Here is a 26,914-nt window from a genome sequence, read left to right as displayed (position 1 = left end):
AGCCTTTCTGGTCTTTTATGCATTTTCATTAAACTACTAGTGAAATTTAGCTTTTCCTGGATTGGTCTTGTTACCTTAATCCAAATGCAGGCAGCCTAAAATTTATATTTGAGCTTAACTTGAACATGATTGTAATCAATGTGGGATATATTAAAGAATGCTTGCACGTTGAAGTGTTTTCATAATTCCACTTAAAATTTAAAAAAAGTCTTGTCTTTATTTAGTACTTTGCATCTAGATTTTGCTATTATTGCATTTTTCATTTTTTGTTTAAGATGAGGGATGAAAGGCTTTATGTTCCTTTATTTTGTTTTGTATTAATTTTGTTGGGGGATATCCAACTCTGCCCTCTGAAAATTTGTAATTTTTAAATGCTTAATACACATGCTTGAAGATGCTTAATCAAAGAACAACCTAGATGACTGGATGATTATTTGTTATAGGGGCTCTTGAGTTAGTTGATGTCTCATCTGAACTGCCGGGATTGAAGCGGATGCCTGGTTTAACAACATGGAAGGTAATTCTTTTGAACTGAAAATCTTCCATTTTCCCCTCCAAGATGCATTAAAGTAATACGGTATTTTCATTCTAAACCATAGGAGCTCAGTGATCATTGTTAAACGTAGAGTTCAATGAAAATTAGAAGGCATTGTCATCTAAGCTTACCACTTATGGGAAAGATTGAATTTGAATTCCACGGTTGACTGGCTGGTGCATGCACAGTCTTAACATTCTTTCTGTCCGTGCCAGCTGTTGGGTGTGGGGAGGGAAACTGATTGTGGAATATATGAACATGAGGAGATTGGAAGTTTTGGTTTTACTTTATTTTGTATTGGTACACAATTGAATGAGTGAGTTGATTTTTTTTTCTCTCCCTTCGAGTTGTATGATGATACAATCTATTTGCTGTCAGGTAATGACAAGAGAAGGTCATTGGTATGCTGACTGGTCAGATGTGCCTGAGAACAAACACACCCAGATCCGCCCAACAATGTTCCCAATCAAAGACCCTCAAAAGCTCAAAATAATGAATCTGGAAAGATGGTTAGTTATGGCCAGTTCTTATGCTAAGTGCAATTTATACAATACTTAAAATGGGAAGTAATATAACTGAAATTATGATACCTCCTAAATAGGAATGTAATTCATGCTGCAACTTCATTGGGCTTAAGACTAACCTTGGCCAAGTCCATGATTAACAAAATCATGATCCACTTTAAAATATTTGAGGGGTTTTCTTCCACTAGGTCCTGTGTTAATCATGTTGTTACTGTAAAATTAATGTCATATAATAATGAAGCAATTTAAAATAAAGCTACTCTGAAATACAGAACCGTTTGGGATTAATTTGTTAATTATTTTCAATAATCATGTTCAATTTATGTTAATTTAAATCCATATGTATACAAATAGCATTACAGTGGGCTCTAGGTTGACTAAAATACAATGTCAATTTTAATATTTTGATGCAGTGCATGAATTGGATTTTGGCTTTCATTGCTATATTGAAAGAAACATTGGGCAAACAGGAGAAATGCTTTGTGTCTGACAACATATTTAAAACTCTTGTTCCTTTCTTCTCTATTGGCATTTTGATTGCATGAAGTTCTTAAGCAGTTTTAAAAGACTAAATCTTAATAAGTACTTTAAGTCTTGCATTATTGTTGGCTCATGAAAGAAAACATGGTGCCATATTGAAATTTCTTATTATTTTATGCTTCAATTCAATTTTCTTATAGCATTAGGATCTTGCCTCATCATCAGAATACTGGAGGATTTTTTGTAGCTGTTATGGAGAAAAAAGCTCCAATGCCATGGAATAAGCGGGAACCTAAGGTAACTTTATCCCTTAGCTATTTTCTGTTCTTAGTGTTTTTGCTCCATAATCTACGTTTCACTGATCCACTAATAAAGTGGACTGAGGAAGTATGGAGAAGACCCATGCTTACTCTTTTTAAGCCCATCACCCCCACAAGGATATAGGTCATTGACATCAACTTAGTAGAATCCTCTATCCTTGGCCATTCTTTGAAGTTGTCCCCAAATGCAGACCATTTTGTTATCCTTCCTCTTCCATGGGTGAGGTCTTTTGAGCATCTGAAGGTGTTTTTATAGCTCTGGGTTTTTACAGGATGGTGTTGCTAGCTACTTGCCCAACCCTCCTCATTTTGCTGCCGGGCTTTGCACAGTCCGTTGCCTTTTGAATATTTTGCAACAATGAGGAAATTCCTGCTCGATCAGTGGTGCATGTATGGATAGGTTGAGTTCGTAGAGTACGAGAAATGGTGAGGCAGAAGTTTAAGAAGTGGGGCACCCTAGTCCCAGGGATTGTGAAATAGTAGTTTTGGAAGCTAAGAACAGTGATCAATAATGCGCTGTGGTCCAGTGTGATGTGATTTGGTAGCTAAGTCTGCTACATCCCTTGATGCCATAGGAGTGAGGATGAGGCCTTGTTAGTAAAGAATAATAGCCAATGTGAAAGAAAATATTGCTTTTAGTGGGAAGAAAGGCATCTTTGTTGTTGTCACATTACAAAAAGCCAAAGTCTATGGATTTGAGGTTCTGAATCTGAAAAAAGGTTTATAAAAAATCATATTCAGAAGGAAGTGGAGTTGGAAGAGGGAAAAGAGGAATTGAGTGGAATATATTAGAAAAAGTGTAGATGCTGTTCAGTAGGGCTGGTGATGAATTTCTGAATGCACTCATTTGGAAGTTGAAAGAAGAACATGAAATCTCTGGGTTTATCGACAGGGTAGAAGCTGCTTAGGCATATATTTGTGCTGAGTGTCATTTAAAAACAATTAATCATTCTAACATTTTTTACTCTTATTCAGTTAAGACACAAAGCAGCTGCAGTTAATCCTTTAGCTGAAGGTGCCGATGAAAAATCTGCAGCAGAGGATGAATCTAAAATAACTGATGGAGAGGAATCATTACCAAACAAAGATGGTATTCTTTGGTAAGTTGGACACTAATGTGTGAAACTTAGCAAGCATTTTCTTCCAGTGTTATGCTACTCTGTCAGTCTCAGTATTGATTAGAACAAACCTAGCACAATACCTTGGTCTTTTAAGGACCAGGCAATATGTGTACTGATGTAGTATGATGGGAACTTGTGTTCTTGAATATTTGTTTGTATGTGGTGGGGATGCAAATAGCAGATGCTCTTGCAGAGAGAGATGTTTAAATTTAAAGTTGCAGAGGCAATTTACAAGGATGTTGCCTGGATTGGAGGGCATGCCTAATGAGAATAGATTGTGTGTACTTGGCCTTTTCTCCTTGGAGCGATGGAAGGCGAGAGGTGACCTGAGAGGTGCATAAGATGATGAGGGGCATTGATCTTGTGGATAACCAGAGGCTTTTTCCCAGGGTTGAAATGGCTAACACAAGAGGGCATAATTTTAAGGTGCTTGGAAATAGGTACTAAGGGGATGTCAGGGGTAAGTTTTTCACACAGTGGTGGGTACATTGGATGCACTGCCAGTGGTGGTGGTGGTGGAAGCAGAAAAAATAGGGTCTTTTAAGAGCCCCTTAGATAGGTACATAGAACTTGGAAAAATAGAAGGCTATGCACTAGGGAAATTCTAGACGGTCTCTGAAGTGGTTTACATGGTTGGCACAACATTGTGGGCCAAGGACCTGTAATGTGCTGTAATTTTCTATGTGCCATGTCGTGTGATGTAGGCGATCATGGTCTTTCCATGACCATGATTATTGGCAAATTGTTCTACAGAAGTGGTTTGCCATTGCCTTCTTTTGGGCAGTGTCTTTAGAAGATGGGGACCACAGCCATTATCAATACTCTTGAGAGATCATCTGTATGGTTTCAGTGGTTGCATAATCAGAACTTGTGATATGCACCAGCTACTCAAACAACCGTCGACCATCTGCTCCCATGGCTTCCCATGGCCTTGATCAAAGGTGGGGGGAGGGGGGGCCTAAGTAAGTATTCCAAGGCTCACCTGCAGGCTAGTGGAGGGACGGAGTGTCTTGCACCTCCTTTGGTAGAGATGTATCTCCTCCTCTCAGATTATGTATCACACAAGGTTTCATTTAGGTTTTGGTATAAAAACTTATTTTTTCAAAATACTTTAAAATCCATATGCTAATTGAGTAATAAACATTTTAAATTGTTTTAATTTAATAGTGAAAAGTGATCCTTTGTTCAAGGTTGAAATGGAATGCATTAATCCTCTATAAATCTGTTATAAATCATTAAAGAAACACTTGCATTAAACCTTCTTTAAATTTCTACCTCAGTCCACCGCCATCAAAGAAAATGAAGTTGTTTGGATTCAAAGAAGATCCATTTGTGTTCCTGAATGAAGATGATCCTCTATTTCTCCCAATACAGTAAGAGCTATTTATTTTACTTAAAAGAATAGCCATGGCCACTGATAATAGTCAACAGTTTAGAGTTGCATTGTGTGTTTTGTTAATGCCAAAATTGATATTTTGGTAAAAGGTCATTAAATTGGAACATTTGGTTTCTGTTTCTCCCCAGTTGCGACCTTGACTATTATTCGCATTTTCTGTTGTATATGTCCATCATTCTCAGTAATTTACTGTAGAAATACTTCTTGAATCTACTGCACTTAGATCAGCTCTGTTCTGCTTCTCAACCCCTGTTTTATGCCTTTGCTTCATATCCCCTGACCATGCTGTCATGTACACGCAGCTCTTTAAAGTATCAGCAGCGTTGGAACACACCTGGAGTCTGGTTTTGCAGTTAACAAAACACTATTTTATTAGTAACTACGTCATATAGTAACTTAAACCAGGTAAATCAAGAGTTAACAGTGTTATGCATATATAGGTTTAAAAAAAATAAAAGTTATCAAACTTATTCAAGCTCAGGTGGCAAGAGTTAAAGTTTTACGATGGTATGTAAGAAAATTCAGTTCAGATGCACAGGTTAATTAATGCGAGATGTTTGTGATCCAAGGCAAATGTTGTGAGAAGGCAATTACATTGATTTTCCACAGAGTCCACGTATGGATTATCACCAACAGTAGCTTATCACAAAGGGGACCATCTTCAAGGGAACCACCACCCAGGCAAGGGTCAACACACCGGTAGACTCCATAAGGTTACCCCAATCATACACAACATGATAGCCACTTATCCAGTTCCACGACATACAAAATAACTCCCAACAATGATATACCACAGGGGTGCCTTATGAACTACCACACCCAGACAAAGGGTAAATGCACACGTCGTATTCACAAATGTTTTCCCCTCACCAGAGAACCCATTCCTGTGGATTGACTATGTGACAATCACTTTCGTATTCGAATGGAAACAAACTCACCCTCATGGGCTACTTGGGGAGAGAGTCCAAACAGTGATCTCTTTATCACTAGGTTTCTTCTGTTTCAAACCTTCCTCTCCTCTCTTCTCTGCTAACTTCTAGTTGCAGAAACTTGTGAGAGTCATTTATCAATACTCTGGATCGATCTCAACTCACCCCTTTTGAGCTACTGAAAGTTTAAACCAGCCACCGACTCACTGGTGCCTTCCATCAACCGAATCCATCTTGACTCTGAGCGTGTGTGTCTGTGTGTCCTTGTATGTCTGTCCCTCTCACCCCCCCCGCCCCAAACAGTGTCCAAAAGTCAGTCTCATTCTCCCAGCGTTTTAAAGTGACAGTCCACAGGGGAAAAATGAGCCCAATGGGTACATAACACTGCCTAACAAACATCAATCCTTGCATTTTAAAATTAGCATCCATCACTTTGTTTTAGGGGGGAAGATGGAGAATGAGGAAACTTTCAAATTTTTTGACTTGTTAAATGACTTAAAGCTCTGATTTTGGGCTTCTTGTTTGTTCAGGTAAACTTCAAGAAGGATGTAGTGCTTCTGATGTATGTATCCAAATTGCACAAGTTTTTGTTCACAAAAAATGGACTTTAGTGTTTCTTATCCTCAATTTATGATGACTAACAATAATTTGAAATAGATAAAAATATCATACTTCTGTGGTTTAATGAAGGAATGCTCATTGCTTTAAGTTTATTGTGTCAGTTGCATAAGGACATTAATCCACAAGTACTGTGCATTCTGGTCTGAGGTGTGCACAGGAAAACTCTCGCAGTGCCATTATGCAGTATTTCAAGTTTAGTGTTAAGTAGCTCAGTTTTGCTTATGGCACCTTGGCAATGCCCCATGCATATACAAAATACATGAGGTGAGAAAGTTGTTAGGGATAGACAAAGAATATTTGAATTGGGTTGATACAGTTGAACTATGTTAAGAATTAATGGCATTTAAATATTAGCTAGTGGTAGAGGATCAAGTTAGTAAATGGAGGTTCGTAGCTGGTGACGTTACAATGCTGTGACCATCAGCAAAGTTATGTATACTGTAGAAGTTAATGAGAGGTGGAAGTGGTGTTGCTGTTAGGGCAGTTCTGGAAGAAAAGAATATAGCATCATTTATGGAATCCAGATTCAAGGTCTGCAATGTCATGTATAGTGCCTTGTAAAGGTATTCAGCCCAGCCCCCACAACTTGTTTAATTTTCTATATGTAAAATGTATTGTAAGTAGGATTTTTTCAGCTAACCTACAAAACATTGTTCATTGTGTCAAATCTAAAGAAAAATTCCAAAACCTGTCAAAAATTTATTGAAAATTAAAAACTAAAATTATGAGACTGAGAAAGTATTTATCCTCTTTGTAATTACTATGATAACTTTCATTTCATACAATATAGTGTATTAAGTTACAAGCACAATTTGTTGATGTAGAGAATTGGAGAGTCACTTGTTTTCAATAAATAACTCCTCTCTCTGTGAGGTGCAACAGTATGGTAGATTTCTAATGGACCAAGCCAAAATGAAGCCAAAAAAGCTTTCAAGACAAGTTAGGGAAATATAAGAGAAGCACAAATCTGGGAAGGATACAAGACCATCTCAAAGGCACTGACCATAGCTCTGAGCTTAGTGCAGTCCATTTTGGAAAAAGTGGGAAAAACTATGAAACCACAGCCGTATTGCCTTGGTCAGGCCACCCCTCTAAACTTAGTTGCCAGAGAAGAATGGCGCTTGTAAGAAAGGCAACTGTAATGCCGACAGGCACTCAGTCAACTGCAGAAGTCAGTGGCTGCAACTGGAGATACAGTTCACAGTTCCACAATCTGAGGCCTTGCACAAAAAATAGGGCCCAAATCTTTGTGGACAGCTTTTGAATTTTTGTACAGCCACCTTAATGTCCTTCTAAAGTGAGCTTAATCAGCAAACTTGTCATATGTGACAGATCATTAGTAAGTAAATACAAATATTGAAAGTGGTAAGCACATTAATAGCCCCAAGTACGTAAAATCTATTTCAACTTTGCAACAAGTCACTTGAATGTGCCAGGAGTTGATTTGTAGGTATCTTGTTTATACTGGTTCCCAACCTGGGGTCCGTGTAACCCTTGGTTAATGGTAAGGCTCCATGGAATAAAAAATGTTGGGAACCCCTGCATGAGATCATCTACCATATGACAAACATAAAAGTAAGCTTTATCAAAATATTGTGATTTTTAAACAGGAACTTTTATCAATTGGATCCTTCATTTCCAAAGTTGAATGTCTTAACCAGGACACACGAGGGAAAGAAACGGCATCTGTATATGGTTTCAAAAGAATTAAGAAATGTGCTTCTTCATAACAGTGAACGAATGAAGGTTTGTCTGCAGTGTTTGTTTATTTTACATCTCAGCTTGTCACAAAGCCTTCCTGTTTTTTGTGTATTTAGTTGTCTGATATGACAGACATTTGACAAGAATGATCTTCATACTTGAAACTACATGTGCTAAAAACACACAGCAAATCAGATGGCATCTATGGAAAGAGAAATGGAGTTAATTTACCTGATAAGTTGAGCTTTTCTGTTCCGGTTTCTAATCTAGAATTTCTGGGGGGTTTTCCCTTCATGCTTGAAAATTTGTTTTTCAGTAATTTTCAGATGCTTAAAACCCATTGTGATGTATACTTAAAATATTAAATGGAATTTTAAAAATAATATAGTGCAGAATGGTAGTCTGCATCAATGAAAACAGTTTTCTAGTCCAAGCCTCCAACTTAGTCCAAATATGTTTTTAAAAAGAAATCTACTTTGCTGTTTGACAGAATCTCAATTCTACACTGCCACCAAGATTAAAAAGTAATTTTCCTTATTTATTCTAGTACTTCTAATAATTGTTTTTAAATCAGTGGCTCCTGGCCATTGACCTGTTGCTCAAGGAAAACGAGCTAATTTCAGGTAACCTCTCGGCATCCTTTATTCTAAAGAATACACTTTTTTCCCTCTTTAACACACTTTGTAAAGGTCTCTTATCACCTGTGTTCTCTTGATTCAGCCAACAAAGGATACTATCCCTGTGGACCTGCTTAACAGCTTATTTGTCTGACCTCTTCATTTTTTCATTTGAATATATTGAGCATGCTGTGTTTCTGTTAGGTGATCAACACTGGAATTAAAGTTTTGAGTCGCAATAATGACGGGGAAGAGTTTGGCTGTGCCTTCAGATTAGCACAAGAGGTAATGTTCATTTATCATCTTTTGTTCTTTTTAAATCTTTTTATTAATTTTAAACAAACATAAATGAAACATGGAATACAGAGAGTTTGAGAGTACATAATTAATAGGTTAAGTATACATTCAAATAGATGATAATCCATATATAATAACCTCCCAAACTCATAGTAATTACAAAAAAAGGAGTAAATAAGAAAAAAAATCCCCAAGAAAGAAAAGAAAAAAAAAACCTAACCAACATGGGCCATTGCGTTATGTCAAATATGCACAGTAGTGTCAATAACTCCGTACCTCCATCCAAATAATTAAGGATAATAGAAGCAGGGTTTAGGAAAAGTCAGTTTAACTCATATGAAAATGTTGAATAAATGGTCTCCAAGTTTCTTCAAATTTAACTGAAGGATCAAAGACAACATTTCTAATTTTTTCTAAGCTCAAGCAAGAGATAGTTTGAGAAAACCACTGAAATATAGTTGGAGGATTAATTTCTTTCCAGTTCAATAGGATAGATCTTCTAGCCATTAATGTAACAAATGCAATCATCCATCGAGCTGAGGGGGGATAAACAACTATTATCCACCATTGGTAAACCGAAAATTGCAGTAATAGGATGCGGTTGCAATTTGATATTCAGAACTGTTGAAATAATACGGAAAATATCTTTCCAATAATTTTGCAAACAAGGGCAAGACCAAAACATGTGGTCAATGAAGCAACTTCAGAATGATCTCTGTCACAGGTTGGATTAACATAAGAATCAAATCGAGCAAGTTTATCCTTGGACATGTGAGCCCTATGTACAACCTTAAATTGTATTAGGGCATGTTTAGCACATTGTCTTATACCCACTGAGCAGTGGGAGAAAATTTTACAATTAGTCAATTCTTCTATTTATGCTAAACATTTATCATCTTTTGAGTTGTTTCTGCTGATAACATTGCTGGCTCGAAAATTTTAATGTGTGGATAATTAAAATATTAAGATAATTGTAACTTTATACAGATTGCATTTAAATTTAATTATTTTTAGACTTTCTAAAGAAATAAATGAGCAGTACTTTTTTGTAAATTGAAATATTGTACATGTACAACATCTCTGATCTGTGTAATTGGTTGTACATTATCATTTTGCATTTGTTTACAATGCCTGTAAGTAGCACTGTTGATTATACTTTTATTTGCAGCTAATAAAGCGTTAACAACTTCATTAGCAATCCTTTTGTCTTCTCATCTAGCCTTTCCCCTAAACTTATTCTCTACACATTTTAAAGACTGGGGGAAATCAGGTTTATTGTCACTGACACACAAATTGTGAAATTAATTGTTTTGTGGCAGCAGTACAGTGCCGGCATAACAAATTACTATAAGTTACAATTAAAAATAAGTAGCATTAACTGGTAGCTTGTTGTGTAATGGTTACGATAACCCCTTACAGCAGTAGTGACAGGGATTCAGTTCCTCCCTCTATTTGTGCGTACTCCGCATGACCACAGGTACTCCAGTTCCCTCCCATATATATTCCAAAACCAGGGTCTAAGTTGTGCCAATGCTTTGTTGGCACCAAGACCATGGCGATGCTTGCAGGCTACACTCAGCACATCTGTGGACTGTTGGTCATTGACACAAATGACGCATTTCACTGTTTCAATATACACATGACAAATAAAGGTAATATTTAGAGATCTTTAGTGAAAAAGAGCAATAACAGTGGAGTGGTCATGGTTTCAGGGTTATTTGGAAATCTGAAGGCAGAGGAGACAAAGCTATTTCTAAAATATTGAGCGTTTTTGAGTCTTTCCTGGTGGTTCTATAAGAAGAGGCTTGGTGCTGGTCATTAATGATGAATGCCACCGTCTTGAGGCATTACCTTTTGAAGATGTCACCAATGGTGGGGAAGCTTGTGCTCATGGAGCTGGCTGAGTCCACAGCACTCTGCAGCCTGTGATGATGCTGTGCATTGGCGTCTCCCAGATGGTGATACAACCACTCAGAATACTCTCCATGGTACATCTGTAGAGATTTGCTGGAGTCTTTAGTAACGTACTGAATCTCCTCAAACTGCTAATAACACTGGCATACCTCTGTCATCATTGCATCAATACGTTGGGCCCAGGATAGATCATCTGAGATATTGATGCCCAGGAACTTGAAACTGCTTGCCCTTTCCACCGCTGACCCCTCAGTGAAGATTGGCGTGTGTTCTGATTTCCTTTCCCGAGGTCCACCATCAATTCTTTGGTCTTGCTGATGTTGACTGCAAAGTAGTTGTTGTGACACCACTTTCTCACTTCTATACTCCTCAGTGCCATCTGAGATCCCGCCAACAGCGGAGGTGTCATTGAATATAGCTCTTGAGCTGTGCCTAGCCACAAGGTCGTAAGTGCAGAGAGAGTGGAGCAGTGGGCTAAGCATGCATCCTTGAAGTGCGCCTATGTTGATCCTGAGCGAGGAAGCGGTGTTATTTCCAATCCACACTGATTGGTCTTTCAATGAGAAAGTCAAGGATCCAGTTGCAGAGAGAGGTATAGAGGCCCAGGTCTAGAAGCTTGTTAATTACTACTACGTGGATAATGTTGAATGCTGAGCTGTAATCATTAAACATCTACGTAATGGAACTATTGCTGTTGTCCAGGTGGCCCAAAGCCCAGTGGAGACCCAGTGAGATTCCATTCACTGTTAACCTATTATGGTGGTAGGCAGATTGCTAAGAGTCCAGGTCCTTGCTCAGGCAGAGTTGAAACTAGCCACGACAAACCTCTCAAAGCACTTTGTCACAGTAGGTTTGAGGAAGCAATTTTGGTTCTTTGACAAAAGAACTATTATATTTATCATCTGAATTGTCTTTTGGTCTTTATGCTCAACATTAAAACGTATTCCAAGAGAGAACATGGTATTTTGTCCAAATTATAATGCTTGCTGAATTTAAATGATCTTTATTGGTAAAACTGTTTGCTGTATTGATTTTCATGTAAATTTTAAGATAATGCCATTGAAGCTTCTATAATCTTCTAAATCAACCTAATCTTTTTCAAAGTTAATTATGCCCAGAGTGCAAACTCTCTTGTCTGTTTTTGGGATCTGTGATTTTTTTAATCCTATTATAGCATTTGGATTCTTGCCTGGTTTTGCAACTGTGTATAGATTTGTATTCTGGGCATGAACATAATGGCACCTGAACTGAGGTTGCTGGATATCCAGCAGGAAAACTTCCCATGTAATAAAGATGCTCAGGATTATGTGAAGACCATGCTAAAGAGTCATCAGTCAATATTAATCTTTTGGAAAGCTATGAACTCCAAGCCTGAATGCATGCAAACATAGACCCTATCACCTTAAATTTATGTTGCCACTACTTTGAATTGTATCCTAGAGAATGTTGTCTTGCTGAGTGCCTCTGTCTATGGTTTTGCAAGTTACTGATAAATTGACAGATGGCCTCTGGTGTATTAAGTTCAGTTTTAACAGGAGCTTAGTTGGTCAGTTGGATGGATGTTAGTATCACTTTGTTTTAAATCTCATTGATGTCATACGCTTTGTTGAGGAATCCCTACCAACCATCGGACAATCTCTGTGCACCCCCTTCCAAATGGTAGTGGGTCAACAGCATCAGGGCTGGGACTGAGTAACAGCTTTCCTCCGGCACTGAGACTAATGAATACCCTGCCACCACCGAGATCTCGTCACTAGGAGTTTACTGTGCACTACACACTTTTTGAGTTGCATTTTATTAACTTGTAATATTTTGTTTTGTATGTTGTGTGGGTGCATTGTGATCTGGAGGCACCTTTGCGTAGTTTGATGACAGTAAACTTGAACTTGGCCAGAAACACATTGAGAAGCCTTGTAACTGTCCAATTTGCAGTCCAAGACTTTAGCTGCTGAAACAGCCTGTTCTGTTCCATTTGCACATGTCATAGTCATAGATAACTACAGCACAGAGATAGGCCATTCAGCCCATCTAGTTCATGCTGCTTCGTCCCCTTGACTTGTATCCTGACCACAATAATTTATGAAAATGTATATTATTTAAAAACCGTCTTCCTTTTTTTAATATTCGGCGTTTATTTAACATTTTATATTCACCTTCAACTGGGATTCCTGAATGCTTTATTACCCTAGATGCGGAGAAAGCATTTGATCGTATAGAATGGAACTACCTCTTTGCAGTTTTAGAAAAATTTGACTTTGGTCAAAGTTTTATCTCTTGGATCAAATTGCTGTATCTGTGTCCCACTGCCTCTGTTTTGACTAATTTTCGGCAATCCCAGTTATTTAACCTCAAACGTGGCACCCGTCAAGGATGCCCCTTAAGTCCCTTTCTCTTTGATTTGGCTATAGAACCTCTGGCGATAGCATTCCGAAGCTGTCCTGAACTGACCGAGATCTGGAGGGGGGGCTGTTGAGCATAAAGTTTCTCTTTATGCTGATGACTTAATACTTTTTCTTTCAAATCCGTCCACATCCTTACCTCCAATGTTTTCACTTCTTGATCAGATTAGCCAGTTTTCTGGCTATAAACTTAATTTACATAAGAGTGAACGTTTCACAATTAATAAAGAAGCACAAGAATTAGCATTTCGTGATCTCCCTTTTAAAGTAGTTCATAATCAATTTACTTATCTTGGGATTACAGTTATAAGGAAGTTTAAAGATCTTTTTCTTGGAAATTTTGCCCATCTTTTATATACTACAAAACAGAGTCTGTCACAATGGTCACCTCTATCTATGTCCTTGGTAGGTCGTATTAATGTTGTTAAAATGTATGTTCTCCCTAAATTTTTATATTTATTCCAATCAATCCGAATTTTTATTCCTAAAACTTTTTTTGATTCCTTAGACTATTATTTTGTCATATCTGTGGAAGAATAAGCGTTCTAGAATTAATAAAGTTTATCTTCAAAAATCTAAAAAAGTGGGTGGCATGGCCTTACCTAACTTTAGTTTATATTATTGGGCAGCTAACATACGTTGTACTACCTTTTGGTCTTTTTTTCATAGCCAACCTGAGTGCCCTAATTGGATGGCAATGGAGTTGAGTTCCACTAAAGATTTATCTATTTCTGCACTTCTTGGTTCTGTACTCCCTAGTAGTTTGTCTAGACTAATTGTTAATCCTCTTGTTAGACACACTTTGCGAATATGGGCTCAGTTTAGGAAATTTTATGGTTTTTATGGTTTTTCCCTTTCTAGTCCTATCTTACATAATCACCTTTTTTTACCTACTATGTATGATTCAACATTCTATGATTGGTATAGGAAGGGCATTAGACATTTTGAAGATCTTTTTATCGATAATCGCTTCGCATCTTTTCAACAGCTCTCTGCTAGGTTCAATCTGCCTAATGCCCATTTTTTTAGATATCTCCAAATTAGACACTTTATTATAATTCCTAACTTCCCTGAAATGCCCGAGAAAAATGTTATGGATTTATTTCTTTCTATTAATCCACTGGGTAAAGGTTTAATATCATTTATTCATGATAAATTAGCATTCTTACAGCATGCCCCTGTGGATAAAATTAGAATGGCTTGGGAGCATGATTTAAATATCTCTTTATCTGATGAGATTTGGGACTCGATTCTCAAATCGGTTAATTCTCTTTGTGCTCGCCATTGCCTTTTACAGTTTAAGATTGTTCATAGAGCACATATGTCTAAATCTAAATTATCTCGATTTTACCCTAATATTAGTCCTCTTTGTGATAAATGCAAAAGGGGCGAGGCTTCTCTTATTCATATGTATTGGTCCTGTCCTGGCTTAGAGAAATTTTGGAAATACGTTTTTATAACTTTATCCTGTATTCTGAATCACCACGTAGAACCTAACCCTTTAACTGCTCTGTTTGGTTTTTTGGGTGAGACAGATATACGTTTGAGTTCGACTAAGTGTCGAATATTAACTTTTGCTTCTCTCCTGGCTAGACGTTTAATCCTCCTTGGATGGAGAGATGTTGCCCCGCCCACGCATGCTCAATGGCTTAATGATGTCCTGTTTAGACCTTGAAAAAATTCATTATTCAATTCTTAATTCGGATATAAAGTTTCATAAGGTCTGGGGACCTTTTATTGAGTACTTTCATAACCTTCCTCTTAATTAAGGTTTTTTTTTTCAGTCCCTTACTTTCAGCTCTTTTTTGGTAGTAGGCATTATTATCTTCTGTTTTCAAGTATATTTACAGTTTTGGGGGTTTGAATGTCCTGATTTATATTCTCTATATTGTGTTGTGGTTGGTCTGGAGTTTTTTTTGTTGTGGGGCTTGGGGAGGATACTAACTTTACATGACTTCAATTAGGGTGCTTTCTCAATTATCTTTTTTGTATTATATTATTATTGTATGTTTATTTTTGCACTGTATTAATTTTTTTATTTTGGTTTGGGTTTTTTTCTTATCAGTAGTGTTGTAGAAAATGAATTAAAAAACTAATAAAAAATGTATATTAGTTTCCATCGGGTTTATTTAAATCTTTTGTAGATGGAAGTTACAAAAGTACTCTTTGTAATGCTATAGCTCCTTTATAATGCATTCATTAAAACAACTGTTGACATCTGTAATCTGCCTTCCACTGTCCAGTGTTTTATGCAAAGGGAATGTATTGAAAAAATGCATTTTAATTAGAAGAGTTTCCCTTTGGAGCAAGGTAAAGCTAAATTGTAATTTTGTTTTACAGGGTATTTACACAATAAATCCATATATTAATGGAAGAATCATTAAGATTTCAATTGAAGATGTTATGGTACTGCTGACACAAGAAAATCCATTCATTGGTAAACTTACAAGTGATCCCCAAAAACAGGCCAAGAAGCTGAGTATGTCATAATGTTGATAACTTTTCTTTAAATGAGAGAGTATATTTTTAAGGTTCTATGGAATAATTGTTCTGGATTCATATGAAAGAAAAGAATGAATGGGCATGCTGCTTACATGTTAGTTCTTGGACCATTCACAGATGTATTTTTAATCATTCTCATGAAATGGACCTCTGCTCTCATTCGGTATTTATGGCCAGTTGCAAGCTGCCTGTGTTCATGATTGTCCTATCATAAAAAGCTTCAAACATACTCTCATGTTGTTCCCTCAATAGGAACCTGCTGAAAGAGGCATGAATGGTACTTCCATGAGGCTCTGCAAGGCAATATCACCATCAGTATGGGAGCTGGGAGAAAAGAACTAACTCTGCCTCTAAAATATTTTGTCTTGAGCTTGACAAGTCTCGATGTTTCTGATGTTCAAAAGCTACTGCTTTCAATGAGTTTTTCAATCTTCAAAAGTATTTAAACAGGAGTTTCTGTAGATTCTAGAAATCTTGAACACAATGCTGGAGGAACTCAGTAATCAGGCTATATCTATCTATAGAAGGGGATAAACAATTGATGCTTTGGGTCTCAACTCGAACCATTCACTATTTATCCCCCTTGACTTGCTGATTTCCTCCAGCGTTTTGTGGAGTATTTAAGTAATCCGTTTTTCAAAAAATCATGGAATGCCATGATTTATCTGCATTTTGCCAGAAGTTCCTCTCCATTGATTTTGATGGAGAGGGATACCTTGCATAAGATTATCAAAATAAATTCCCTACTGATCTCATCGGTCATGCACCCACAATGGACCTAAAGATTTCTCTGGAAAATCTGGCCCAAAATAAGTAAAATTCACAAATATAATGAAAAAATGTTGGGTGTTTAATTATGTTTACTCGCTGTATCCTACAAGTAAGCTCTGATAATTTAACTTGAAGAATATTATCAAAATCTTTAAGTAACCATGAGAATTCCCATAGTGCTACTCTTATTTGCATTTAACTAATGAAAAGGGAAGCCTGTATGCTCATGAATAATTAGCACACATGCTAAGACCTGCTGATGGCAATTTTGCATGTTTGCAATATGCTGCTCCCTGAACCATCTGAGATCTCTCATCAGCATATTTAAATGATGTATAACACTATTAAATGCTAATTGATGGTGTTTATTAAATTGTAATAATGCAAGCCAATGCATTATGGTGTGACACTGTGCTTATAAAGATTATATCACCAAAAGAAAATGTAACCTAATGAATTTGAAACGTCCTAACTATATGAATAATCAAATTTTTTTTTCTGTTTTATGAAACAGCCATGGGAAGCATTGTGCTGAAATATGAACCAGATCCTTTGTAAGTTCCTTTTCCTATTCGAGCTAAGTTGCATGCTTCTTTTAATAAGTTAAAATTATCCTTTCTTTTTAAAGTCTACTGAGGTAGTTTGTGCATACCTGCAGCATGAATGGTACCATGCCAAGCCCCAGTTAAGTAATGAGCCGAGGCTATTTTGCAGTGACAGTGCGATTGAAGAACCATATTCTCCTTATTCTGATGCACACACATCTTTTGTCAAACCAATTGGTGCTTGTCTGCTGTGTGCAGCTAACTAGGAAATTACTCAGCGGTGCAGTGTCTGGTTTTTAAAATGTCAAATCCTGACCATCTTTATCTTGCATGGTTTTTGCATTTTGTAAGAATAAATTGCAAGTAGTTCAGGTCAGAATGGCAGGTTGCACATGGACAAGTTAAATTTTTTTTTTACAAAATTCATTTCTTTATTTTATCATGTTAATTCATAATGGGAAATTCACAAACTTATGGTAGAATTTGAAGTCATAACATCTGCTTCACTGGTTCAGAATGCTAACCATATTGTCATAAATATTGAATGAATTGAGAAATCACTCAGCTGTGAAATATTGGTTGGCTTTACTAATACTCCTGTATGCATCCTTATTCCCCCCCTATTTAAAAAAAAATCATTGAGATTTTTGTCTTTTCCACTGAACATTTGGCTAACCTTTGTGGTTTTGACTTTTGCTGGTTTCTTTTTGATATTTTAGCTATTATACAGATTATACTTGATCCAAATGCCGCAGTTCATGTGTTTACCTGAATCAGTAACTCAAATTCTATCTTTGCTCTGATTTATTTCCAGTTTATAAATCTTTCCTTGACCTTATCTGCTTCAAAACTGTGTAATACAGATGTATCACCTTGTATATAGGACCTCCTGACAGCTGATACTTGTTAATAAGTGTGTTAAATCCCTTGGGAAATTGCTCCTTATTCCAACCAGGTTTCAGATATTTCCACTGCACCTTTTTTGCTTTGACGATCATTTTCATTTTCTATAACTCCTTCTTTCATTAAACTTTCTGTTAAATGATGAGTTTTCTTTTGTCTATTTATTGTGTGGACAGATCTTTTGGCAAAACTGTAGAAACTTAAAATAAATCTTCAGTGATATTTGGAAAGCTGAAACATTGTGCATTCACTCCAATTTGGTCATTTGGAGCAATATAGAAAACCAAGTCACGAGGGCAAAAATGTTTGATTGGCAAAACTTAAAACAAAAGATTCTGCAGATGCTGGAAATCCAGAGAAATGTTGGAGGAATCAGGTCAGGCAGCATCTATGGAGAGGAATAAATAGTCGCCATTTCGGGCTGAGACCTTTCATTGGGACCAGAAAGGAAGAAGGAAGAAACTAGAATATAAAGGTGGGGGAGAGGAAGGAGTACAAGCTGACAAGTGAGGGGGAAGGTAGCTGGGTGGGTGGGGCATGAAGTAAGAAGCTGGGAGTTGATAGGTGGAAAAGGTAGAGGACAAATCTGATAGGAGAGGAGAGTTGATCATGGGAGGAGGGGCACTAGAGGGAGGTGATAGGTAGAGGAGAAGGGTAGAGGGAAGCCAGAATGAGGAATGGGAAAAGCGAGGGGGAGGAGGGTGGAGCAATTACCAGAAGTTAGAGAAATCAATGTTAGACTAGCAAAACTCGTTACTCTTTAATGATTCATTTGGGACATGGAAGACTTTTTCTTTCCTTTTTCATTTTTTTTCTTCCCTAACTAGGAGCTCGTTTCTGGTCTTAATTACAGCTGACCAATTCTTAAGAAATTAGGTGTTCATTACAGCAAATCTCCTTTGAAATAAGTAATCAGGCTAATTCCCTTTATTTCCACCCGCCCCAGACCACCACAATGTAAAGTACAACTTGGCCTTCGGTCTGATTTATCACTTTCCCTTGTTTCTCCCTGAAAAAAATCTGCAGAAACACGGAAGGTCCAAAGTGCCCTATTGTATTGTGTGGCTGGAGGGGAAAGAATTCCATCCGAGCATTTGTCGCCAGGAATGAACGGTTCCATTACCTGCGCATGTTGGGAGTGGAGGTCTTCAGAGATGAGAATAAAGGCGAAGGATCTGATAAGGTAGTTGTAAATTCTGAGAAAAATGAAGAACCAATGGAAGAAGGCACGTTGAATGTTCCAAGAGAAGCTGAAATCTTACAACAGGACACTGAAGTTCTACAGGAACCTGATAAATGTGACAAGACCTTGGATACTACTACAGAACCTGAACAACTTCAAAAAGATGTACAGCATGCACAGAGAGAAATTAATAATTCAAAGCAAGTGGCAGAATCTACTAATTCGTGTTCAAGAATTGAGAAAACTGATCCTACTATGCCGTGTCCTGATACAAAACAGACTTGAGGTTGAGTCAAAGCAGGTGTGAAATGTGGACTGATGTAGGTTTCTGCAGAGGAATACTAGTCCTGCCAAATTGTTAAAAGAAGAACATATTCAGTTTAGTGTTCAACATGAATGTCCTGAATTGTAATAACTAGGCTTGAAAAAATATAGACACGAGAAAGTCTGCAGATGCTGGAAATCCAAAACAACACACACACAATGCTGGAGGAGCTCAGCAGCGGGTCAAGAAATGAAAAAAGTCGACATTTCTGAAAAAGGGACTTGGCCCAAAAGTTGATGCTGGAAATCCAAAGCAACACAATTGATTGCTTTTTCATTTCTGTAGATGCTGCATGACTTGCTGAGTTCCTCCAGCATTTTGTATGTGTTGCTTTGGAAATATAGTGACACATTATTGAGCAATCATTTCCTGACACGAATATCTTTGCTAAAGAGAGATTTTGGGTATTTTCCATGAATTTCTTTCATGGGGTAAAAGGGGAAGCAAGTACTTTCATGGGCAAAAAGAAAAGCCAGGTCGCTTTCATGAGGGGTAAAAATAATTTCAGCATCACTCAAGTCTTTCCAATTAGTTTGACAACCTATTGTCAGAAGATTATCCTTTTAAAATTAGGTTTTGTGATCTGTTTAATGCCATTTTTATTACTACTATTTCTGCTAAAGACTTAAGTGAATCCCATCTTTAAAATTTGTTACAAATTTTTATTGTTTGAATTTATAAATGAATTGCTATATTTATTTTAATGGATCCTCATAAGTTTTAGGACAATTTACCCATGACTGTTTAGATGGTAACTTGGATGAAATGGATTGCCTGCCCAAATGTTATTTTCTCTCTTGATTGCTCGGGCGTTGAAGGTGTTTATTTCTCCCTTAAATTCAGCAAATCTTTACTTGTACCTGAGGGAGCAGTTCCTTAGTTTTCTTAAATATGGTTACAAATATGAAGACAGCCAAGATAACATAATTTGCTCAATAAAATAAGTTGAATTTTCATTTTTTGGAGTGTTGAGCTTTTTGTTCCTCTGCAATCGCTGTAAAGTGTCCTATAATGAAGTGACCGGAACCGAGTATAACACTCCAAGTGTGGTCTAACTAGAGTTTTATAGAGCTGCAACATTACCTTGTTTCTCTTGAACCCAAGCTCCTGAGTAATGAAGGCCAACACACCATATGCCTTCTTAACCACCATGTCAACCTGTGTAGCTACTTCGAGAGATCTATAAATATGAAACCCAAAATCCTTCTGTTCCACCACACTGCTAAGAATCCTGCCATTAACCCTGTACTCTGCCTTGAAGCTCAACCTTCTAAAGTGTTTCACTTGACACTTTAGTTGCTGGATCATGCGTAGCAAATAATGGGTATGGTTAAAATCAAAATCGTAATTTTGGTTGTGTCATATTCTGTTCAACCACCGCTCTTGCTAATCAGTTACATTTATATATACTACAACAATCTACATTGGCTACAGGTTGATGAGTATTTCAAAATCACTAGTTCGCATCATTGTCTTAAAATCCCCCTCTTGTCCCTCTCTTCAAAATTCACTTCAACATCTTTGTGGTCTTCTAGTTGTGGCTTCTTGAAGTTCAAGTTTTATCATCATTCAACCATATACATGTATACATTAATTTCACATCCATCATTTAATATTTTCTGGCACTGGGCATAAATGCATTCAGCTGTCAATATCAAAAATTTTGCAATTCCTCTATTAAATACTCTATCACCTTCTAAAGCATTTGTTAAGGCTTATTCATGGCTTGTGGTCTCTGACCATACTTTTGCTCATTCTGCATGGTGTTTACTGAAAAGAGCATGCAATTTTGATCAAGTAACAATGGAGGAATAGTGTACTGCAAAGCAAGGATGGTATATCATTTGGAGATGGATGTTCCAATACACATGCTATCTCTATCCTTGTTGGTGGAGTTTGTAATTTGAGAGGTTTGTTGGAGAGAAATTAACCTGATAAATGAAGAGTGTCACACACCAGCAGGTGATGAAATTAGGAGCTGAGCCACATGCAAACCTCTGGTCCACCATATTTGTGACAGTCTAAATAATTTTCTAGAGACCTGTACTGAGATTGAAGTTTTTTTGTAGATCTAACAATCGTGATCACATTTAATATCATGGAAATTTCCATTCCCTTAAACCTGGTCGATGTGAATATTGATGGCAGTTCATTCTTGGTACTTGCAGACATAAGCTCAAGTTTTTTCTCTGTTATTGCCCCAAAGGAAAGTTTTGTTTTCATTCTGTTTTAGTTTAGGGATAGTGTAAGGTATCCTGAAAAGAGATATTTGGAATGAATAGCAGAGGTAGAAATGTGCTGAATGTAGGGTGTGAAAGATGGAAATACTCAGAAGTGATGAGGACTAATGCCTCATTCAGTAAAGCAAGGGGGTGATGGTTAGCTAAAGGATCAAATCTCCATCTGCCGAAAGTGGAATTATCCAGTGACCAAATACCGGTATTCCAGTTCCCATTCTGATGTTGATCCATGGCCTCCTCTGCTGCCACAATGAAGCCACCTTCAGGATGGAGAAGGAGCACCTTGTATTCTGTCAGTGTAGTCTCTAACCTGATGGCATGAATATCAATTTCTCCTTCCAGTTTAAAAAAAAAGTTCCCTCCCCCCTCCCTGCTTATTCCCTACTTTAGCCTCTTGCCTGCCTATCACCTGCCCTGGGTACCCTCCTCCTTCCCTTTCTCCTATACTCCACTCTCCTATCAGATTCCTGCCTCTCCAGCCCATTACCTTTCCTACCCTCTTGGTTCCATCTACACTTTCAATCCATCTTCCTTTCCTCCCCCTCCCCACCTTTTTATTCTGTCTTCTCGGCCCCCTTCCTTCCCAGTCCTGAAAATGGGACTCTGCCCGAAACGTTGACTGTTTATTCATTTCCGTAGATGCTGCTTGACTGCTGAGTTCCTCCAGCATTTTGTGTGTGTTGCTTTGGATTTCCAGCACCTGCAGCATTTCTCGTCTTTTAAATCTTGATCATTCTGTTTCACTTCTGACATTTGTCAGTACACTCCATTTATTTCATGTAGAAAGGTAGGACGTCACGATAGTATAGTGGTTGGCGTAACGCTATTACCGTGTCAATTATCGGGATTCAGTATTCATTGCTGTCTGTAAGGAACCCATGACCATGTGGGTTTCCTTCAAGTGCTCCGGTTTCCATCCAAATTCCAAAGACGTACAGTTAGGGTTAGTAAGTTGTGGGCACGCTACACTGATGCCAGAAGCATAGCAACACGTGCAGCCTACCCTCAGTCCATCCACAGACTGGTCATTGACGTGTTTCACTCTGTGTTTTGATATTTCAATGTACATGTGACAAATAAAGCTACTACAAAGAACTTCTTAAAAAAATTTTTATCTTAAAGCCAACTAACAAGACGTTTGAATGCAATTGCTATGTTTTCATGCCAGATTTATGCCCCAACTATTCTGTCGGATTAGTAAAACAGTGCAACAAGTTTTTTTGATTTCTCATAATTTTGCCTGTGAGTGCAAAATCATTTTTGTTGTTTTTATAGGTTTGGGGTTATTTGGGACTACTAGGACATATTGTGAGATCACAAAATCGTGCCCACATGCCATAAATTGCAGGAACACCTTTTAGGGAGTTGTAACATTGCAGTCAATTGGCAGCTTGTGTGATACTCTGCTGGAGTGTCGTGGAACCAGCTTCAGCGTTGAATGGTATCGGCAATTAATGAGACTTTATTCTTAATGTCAAAGGCAGTCAACTGAATAAATGGGCATTTCATTTCTATGCACAGCCTCATTTGATACAATGATGCCACTTCATTCTGTGTCAATCTGCAAAACAATTACAACTTCAACAGTTTAAATGTTGCAAAGTCAGTTGATAATATTTTGTGAAAGTAATATTACTCTTGTAGCATTGTATGTATGTGTCAAAAGAATATTGCAGGGCTGTTTGCCAATAGCTCTGATTTTAGCTACATTGTTTTAGCCAGAATTGAACTGTACTGAATAAAGTAGACCTAGTGATATTTTGCAGTGTCATGATGTATCCAGCTAAATTTGATACTCTACTGGACATTTTTTGGGGATGGGTGTTGGAGGCCTGACCGAAAGAGATGATTCTTTACTTCCACTTGTCAATTAATGTGAATGAGTATAACTGCAATAGGTTCAGAGTGCCCATTTACTTTTGTTAAGCATAAAATTCAGTGCTTTATTAACTTAGCAGGCTGAATATAAGGCCATAAGATGTAGAAGCAGAATATTGAGTGTGCTCTGCCATTTACCATGCTGATCCATTTTCCCTCTCAGCCCCAATCTCTTGCCTTCTCCCCCACCCCTTCCTACCCTAGCTACAACCTCTGCCTTAAATATACCCAATGATTTGGCCTCAAACAGCCACAGGTGGCAACGAATCCCACAGATTCACTGCCCTCTAGTTAAAGAAATTCCTCCTCATCTCAGTTCTAAAAGGACGCTCCTCTCGTCTTAGGCTCCCCCACAATAGGAAACACGCTTTCCGCCTCCACTCTATCAAGGCTTTTCAACATTTGACAAATGTCGACGGTTTTGGCCAAGTGGGGTCGGGTTAATAAATACCTTTGCGAGATTACAGAATTGTGTGTTTGTATTGCTTAAGGCCCGGATCAGCAAATAATTGTGAAGCAGCCCTGCTCTACTACTGTAGACATGGTGGTGGCATCTATCGGTCTCGAGAGACCATGGATCTGCACCTGGAGTTTCCAGGGCGCAGGCCTGGGCAAGGTTGTATGGGAGACCGGCAGTTGCCCAAGCTGCAGGCCTTCCCCTCTCCACGCCACCGATGTCCAAGGGAAGGACACTAGGACCCATGCAGCTTGGCACCGGTGTCGTCGCAGAGCAATGTGTTGTTAAGTGCCTTGCTCAAGGACACAAACACGCTGCCTCAGCTGAGGCTTGAACCAGTGATCTTCAGGTTACTAGTCTGATGCCTTATCCACTGGGGCACGCGCCAACACTGTAGACATAAGACTACATGATGTAACCTAGCCTACAGTTGTCTGTCATGAGGCCACATGACTTAAGACAACACCAAATATGAAAACGTTGAACAAACCATACCGGTTGGAAGGAACCATAAAGAGGGTGTGTGTGCTGATTGTAAGTGGAGTCATTGCGTTCCAGAGTGACGTCTCTCCATGTCACGTAAATAAAGAGTCTCCTAATAAATACCTGGGTCTGAGTCGTGTGTGGAAAAGGAAATTCCCTAACAATAAGTTTCAATCAGGTCACCCTTATTCTTCTGAATTTCAGTGTAGCACAATTCAGGCCCTTCATTTTTGTGAACCTTCTCCAATGTCAGTACATTCTTTCCTGGATAAGGGGCCTAAAACTGCTCAGCATACTCCAAGTGAGGCTTCACTAGTGCTTTATAAAGCCTCAACGTTACATCCTTGCTTTTATATTCTAGTCCTCTTGAACTGACTGCTAATATCTTATTTCCCTTCCTCACCACAGACTCAACCTGCAAATTAACTTTCAGGGAATCCTGCACAAGGGCTCCCAAGTCCCTTTGCACCTCAGATGTTTGAATTTTCTCTCCATTTAGAAAATAGTTTACCCTTTTATTTCTTTGATCAAAGTGCATGACCATGTACTTCCTGACACTATGTTCTGTCAGCCAATTCTTTGCCCATTCTCCTAATCTGTCTGTCCTTCTGTAGCCTTTCTACTTCCTTAAAACTGCCTGCCCTTCCATCTATCTTTGTTTCGTATGCAAGCATTGCCATAAACCATTCCTTCATCCAAGTCATTGACATACAACATAAAAAGAGGCAATTTTAACACAGACCCCTGTGGAATACCACTAGTTACTGGCAGCTAACCAGATAAAGGCTCCCTTTATTCCCACTCTTTGCCCTCCAAATTCAACCCCCTGCCGAACAGCTCTTGCAAACTTGCCTGCAAGAATATTGGTCCCTCTCAGGTGTAACCTGTCCCTTTTGTAAGGTGATAACTTACATGGAAGAGATCCCAATGTTCCATAAAGTTGAATATCATCCTTTAGCAAACAATTAGTATTCAAATTTTGTGTCCACTGGTTAAGTAACTATTTTGATGCTTGAACAAAACAGGTTCCAGTTTATTGTCATTCAACTGTATACATGTACACTGCTAAACTAAACGTTCCTCTGGACCAAGGTGCACAATACATAAAGTACTATTACCACAAATAATAAGGTGCTATAAGTTTAAAAAGTTAACAGTATAATACCTCTGCTGCTTCATGCATGATAAGAACTGGGTGGTGGCAGGGAGCTCAATTGTTTATGGCCTGAGGGAAGAAACTGTTTCTCATACTAACAGTTCTTGACCCAGTCTCCTGCCTGATGGTCTGTGTCTCTACAACTCCAAGTAGCTCTTGTAAAGCGCTAGAAAGCCCAAGTGCTTCCAAGTTCAGGGTTAGCTTATTGTCATTCAACTGTACACTTGTATACCACCAAACAAAAACAATGTTCCTCCGGACCAAGGTGCACAACACACGTCTATTTAATTCACATACAACACATAAAGTAATATTACCACAAATAGAGTAACAGATAATAAGGTGCATTTACTACACAAGTTCAAGTAAACAACTTAATGTTAATGAAGAAAAAGAATTTCAGGATGTATATTGTATACAATTCTCTGACATTAAATGTACCTATTAAAACCTAATGCTATTTGCGTTTCTTATGTGATGAGACCTGCATGGTAGCTGGAAGTTCAGTAGTTTTACAGCCTGGGGGAAGAAGCTGTATCCCATCCTAACAGTTCTTGTCTTCATGCGATAGCAACATCCTCTGTTATGGTGGGGGGGGGGGGGGGTGGCAGAGGTCATCGATAATGCTAAGGGCCCCATATCGCAGCGGGTGGAAGAGAAACCACCCTGAGACAATCCTCTCAGATTAAATCATACTCCAGATGTTACTTGGTAAACGGTGACTTCTCGGGAGGTACTCAACTGGAGATGACACACTTCACTTGAAGATTAGATTTACTTGTCACATGTACTTCGAAGTGTGCAATGAACTGTGTCGTTTGCATCAATGACCAACACTTATTCTATTACGTGGGAGAGATTTCCTTTGCCCACCAGCGAGCCCCTGGTGGGCAAATAAAAAGCTTTAAAGATAGCATCAAAATTAGCCTGAAGAAATTCAACATTACACCTATAAACTGGGAAGACGTTGCACTCGGTAGTTACACCAGGAGGAAATCTGTTCAAGAGGGAGCTGTGTTACATGAGGGCAATCTCCAATGTGTCGCAGAGAGATTGAACAAACTCAAAGCCCCGATCTCTAACCATAGTCACCACCTACTGCAGCAAGAATATGAGGATTGTGGATTGACGTCTGCAAACCCTGAGGAGAACTTCTTGCTCGACTTGAATGATCACACTACTACCATTATGTGGGATGTAGGGCAGGACACTGGTTTCTGGTGCTGTACAAATATGGTTATGGTCATGTAGTAAAAGACCATACAGCCTCAAGAAGCTTGTTGGAGATCCTGCTGTGGTTAAGGCATCCCTCCAGCAGGGGTCAGCAGATAACAACCAGAGATGCAGTTGATTTTTTTTGCCTTTATCCTACCATTCGAAGGCTGTGGTAGCTGTCTGCCATTTCAGATTTGAAATCTCCTTCAAACAAAGCCACACAATGTACTTCCTTCTAGAATAAAATACATCAATAGACATTATGACTAAGCTTAAATTGGGCTCCATATAAATTTATGTAATTCTGCATTGACACATTTATCTATTGATTGATTGAGATACAGCATGAAATAGGCCCCTCCAGCCCTTTGTGCCCCCCCCCAGCAACCCTAGCCTAATCAT

General features: G+C 38.2%; 1 protein-coding gene across 1 annotated transcript in view; it reads left to right on the top strand.

Moving 5' to 3' along the window:
* Positions 1 to 20,039, top strand: part of nsun2 (NOP2/Sun RNA methyltransferase 2) — a 32,443-nt gene extending 12,404 nt beyond the window's left edge. Inside the window, exons 10-19 of the mRNA XM_073024366.1 lie at positions 444 to 517; positions 914 to 1,044; positions 1,740 to 1,836; positions 2,835 to 2,959; positions 4,261 to 4,353; positions 7,537 to 7,672; positions 8,449 to 8,529; positions 15,195 to 15,333; positions 16,642 to 16,681; positions 18,602 to 20,039. Of these exons, the coding sequence (XP_072880467.1) occupies positions 444 to 517; positions 914 to 1,044; positions 1,740 to 1,836; positions 2,835 to 2,959; positions 4,261 to 4,353; positions 7,537 to 7,672; positions 8,449 to 8,529; positions 15,195 to 15,333; positions 16,642 to 16,681; positions 18,602 to 19,043 (1,358 nt within the window). The 3' untranslated portion in view covers positions 19,044 to 20,039. The remainder of the gene's footprint in view (positions 1 to 443; positions 518 to 913; positions 1,045 to 1,739; positions 1,837 to 2,834; positions 2,960 to 4,260; positions 4,354 to 7,536; positions 7,673 to 8,448; positions 8,530 to 15,194; positions 15,334 to 16,641; positions 16,682 to 18,601) is intronic.
* The last annotated feature ends 6,875 nt before the right edge of the window (positions 20,040 to 26,914 follow it).

Source organism: Hemitrygon akajei, chromosome 20, assembly GCF_048418815.1.
Source record: "Hemitrygon akajei chromosome 20, sHemAka1.3, whole genome shotgun sequence".
In the NCBI taxonomy this organism is placed as follows: domain Eukaryota; kingdom Metazoa; phylum Chordata; class Chondrichthyes; order Myliobatiformes; family Dasyatidae; genus Hemitrygon; species Hemitrygon akajei.
This window is presented reverse-complemented; position numbering and strand designations above follow the sequence as displayed.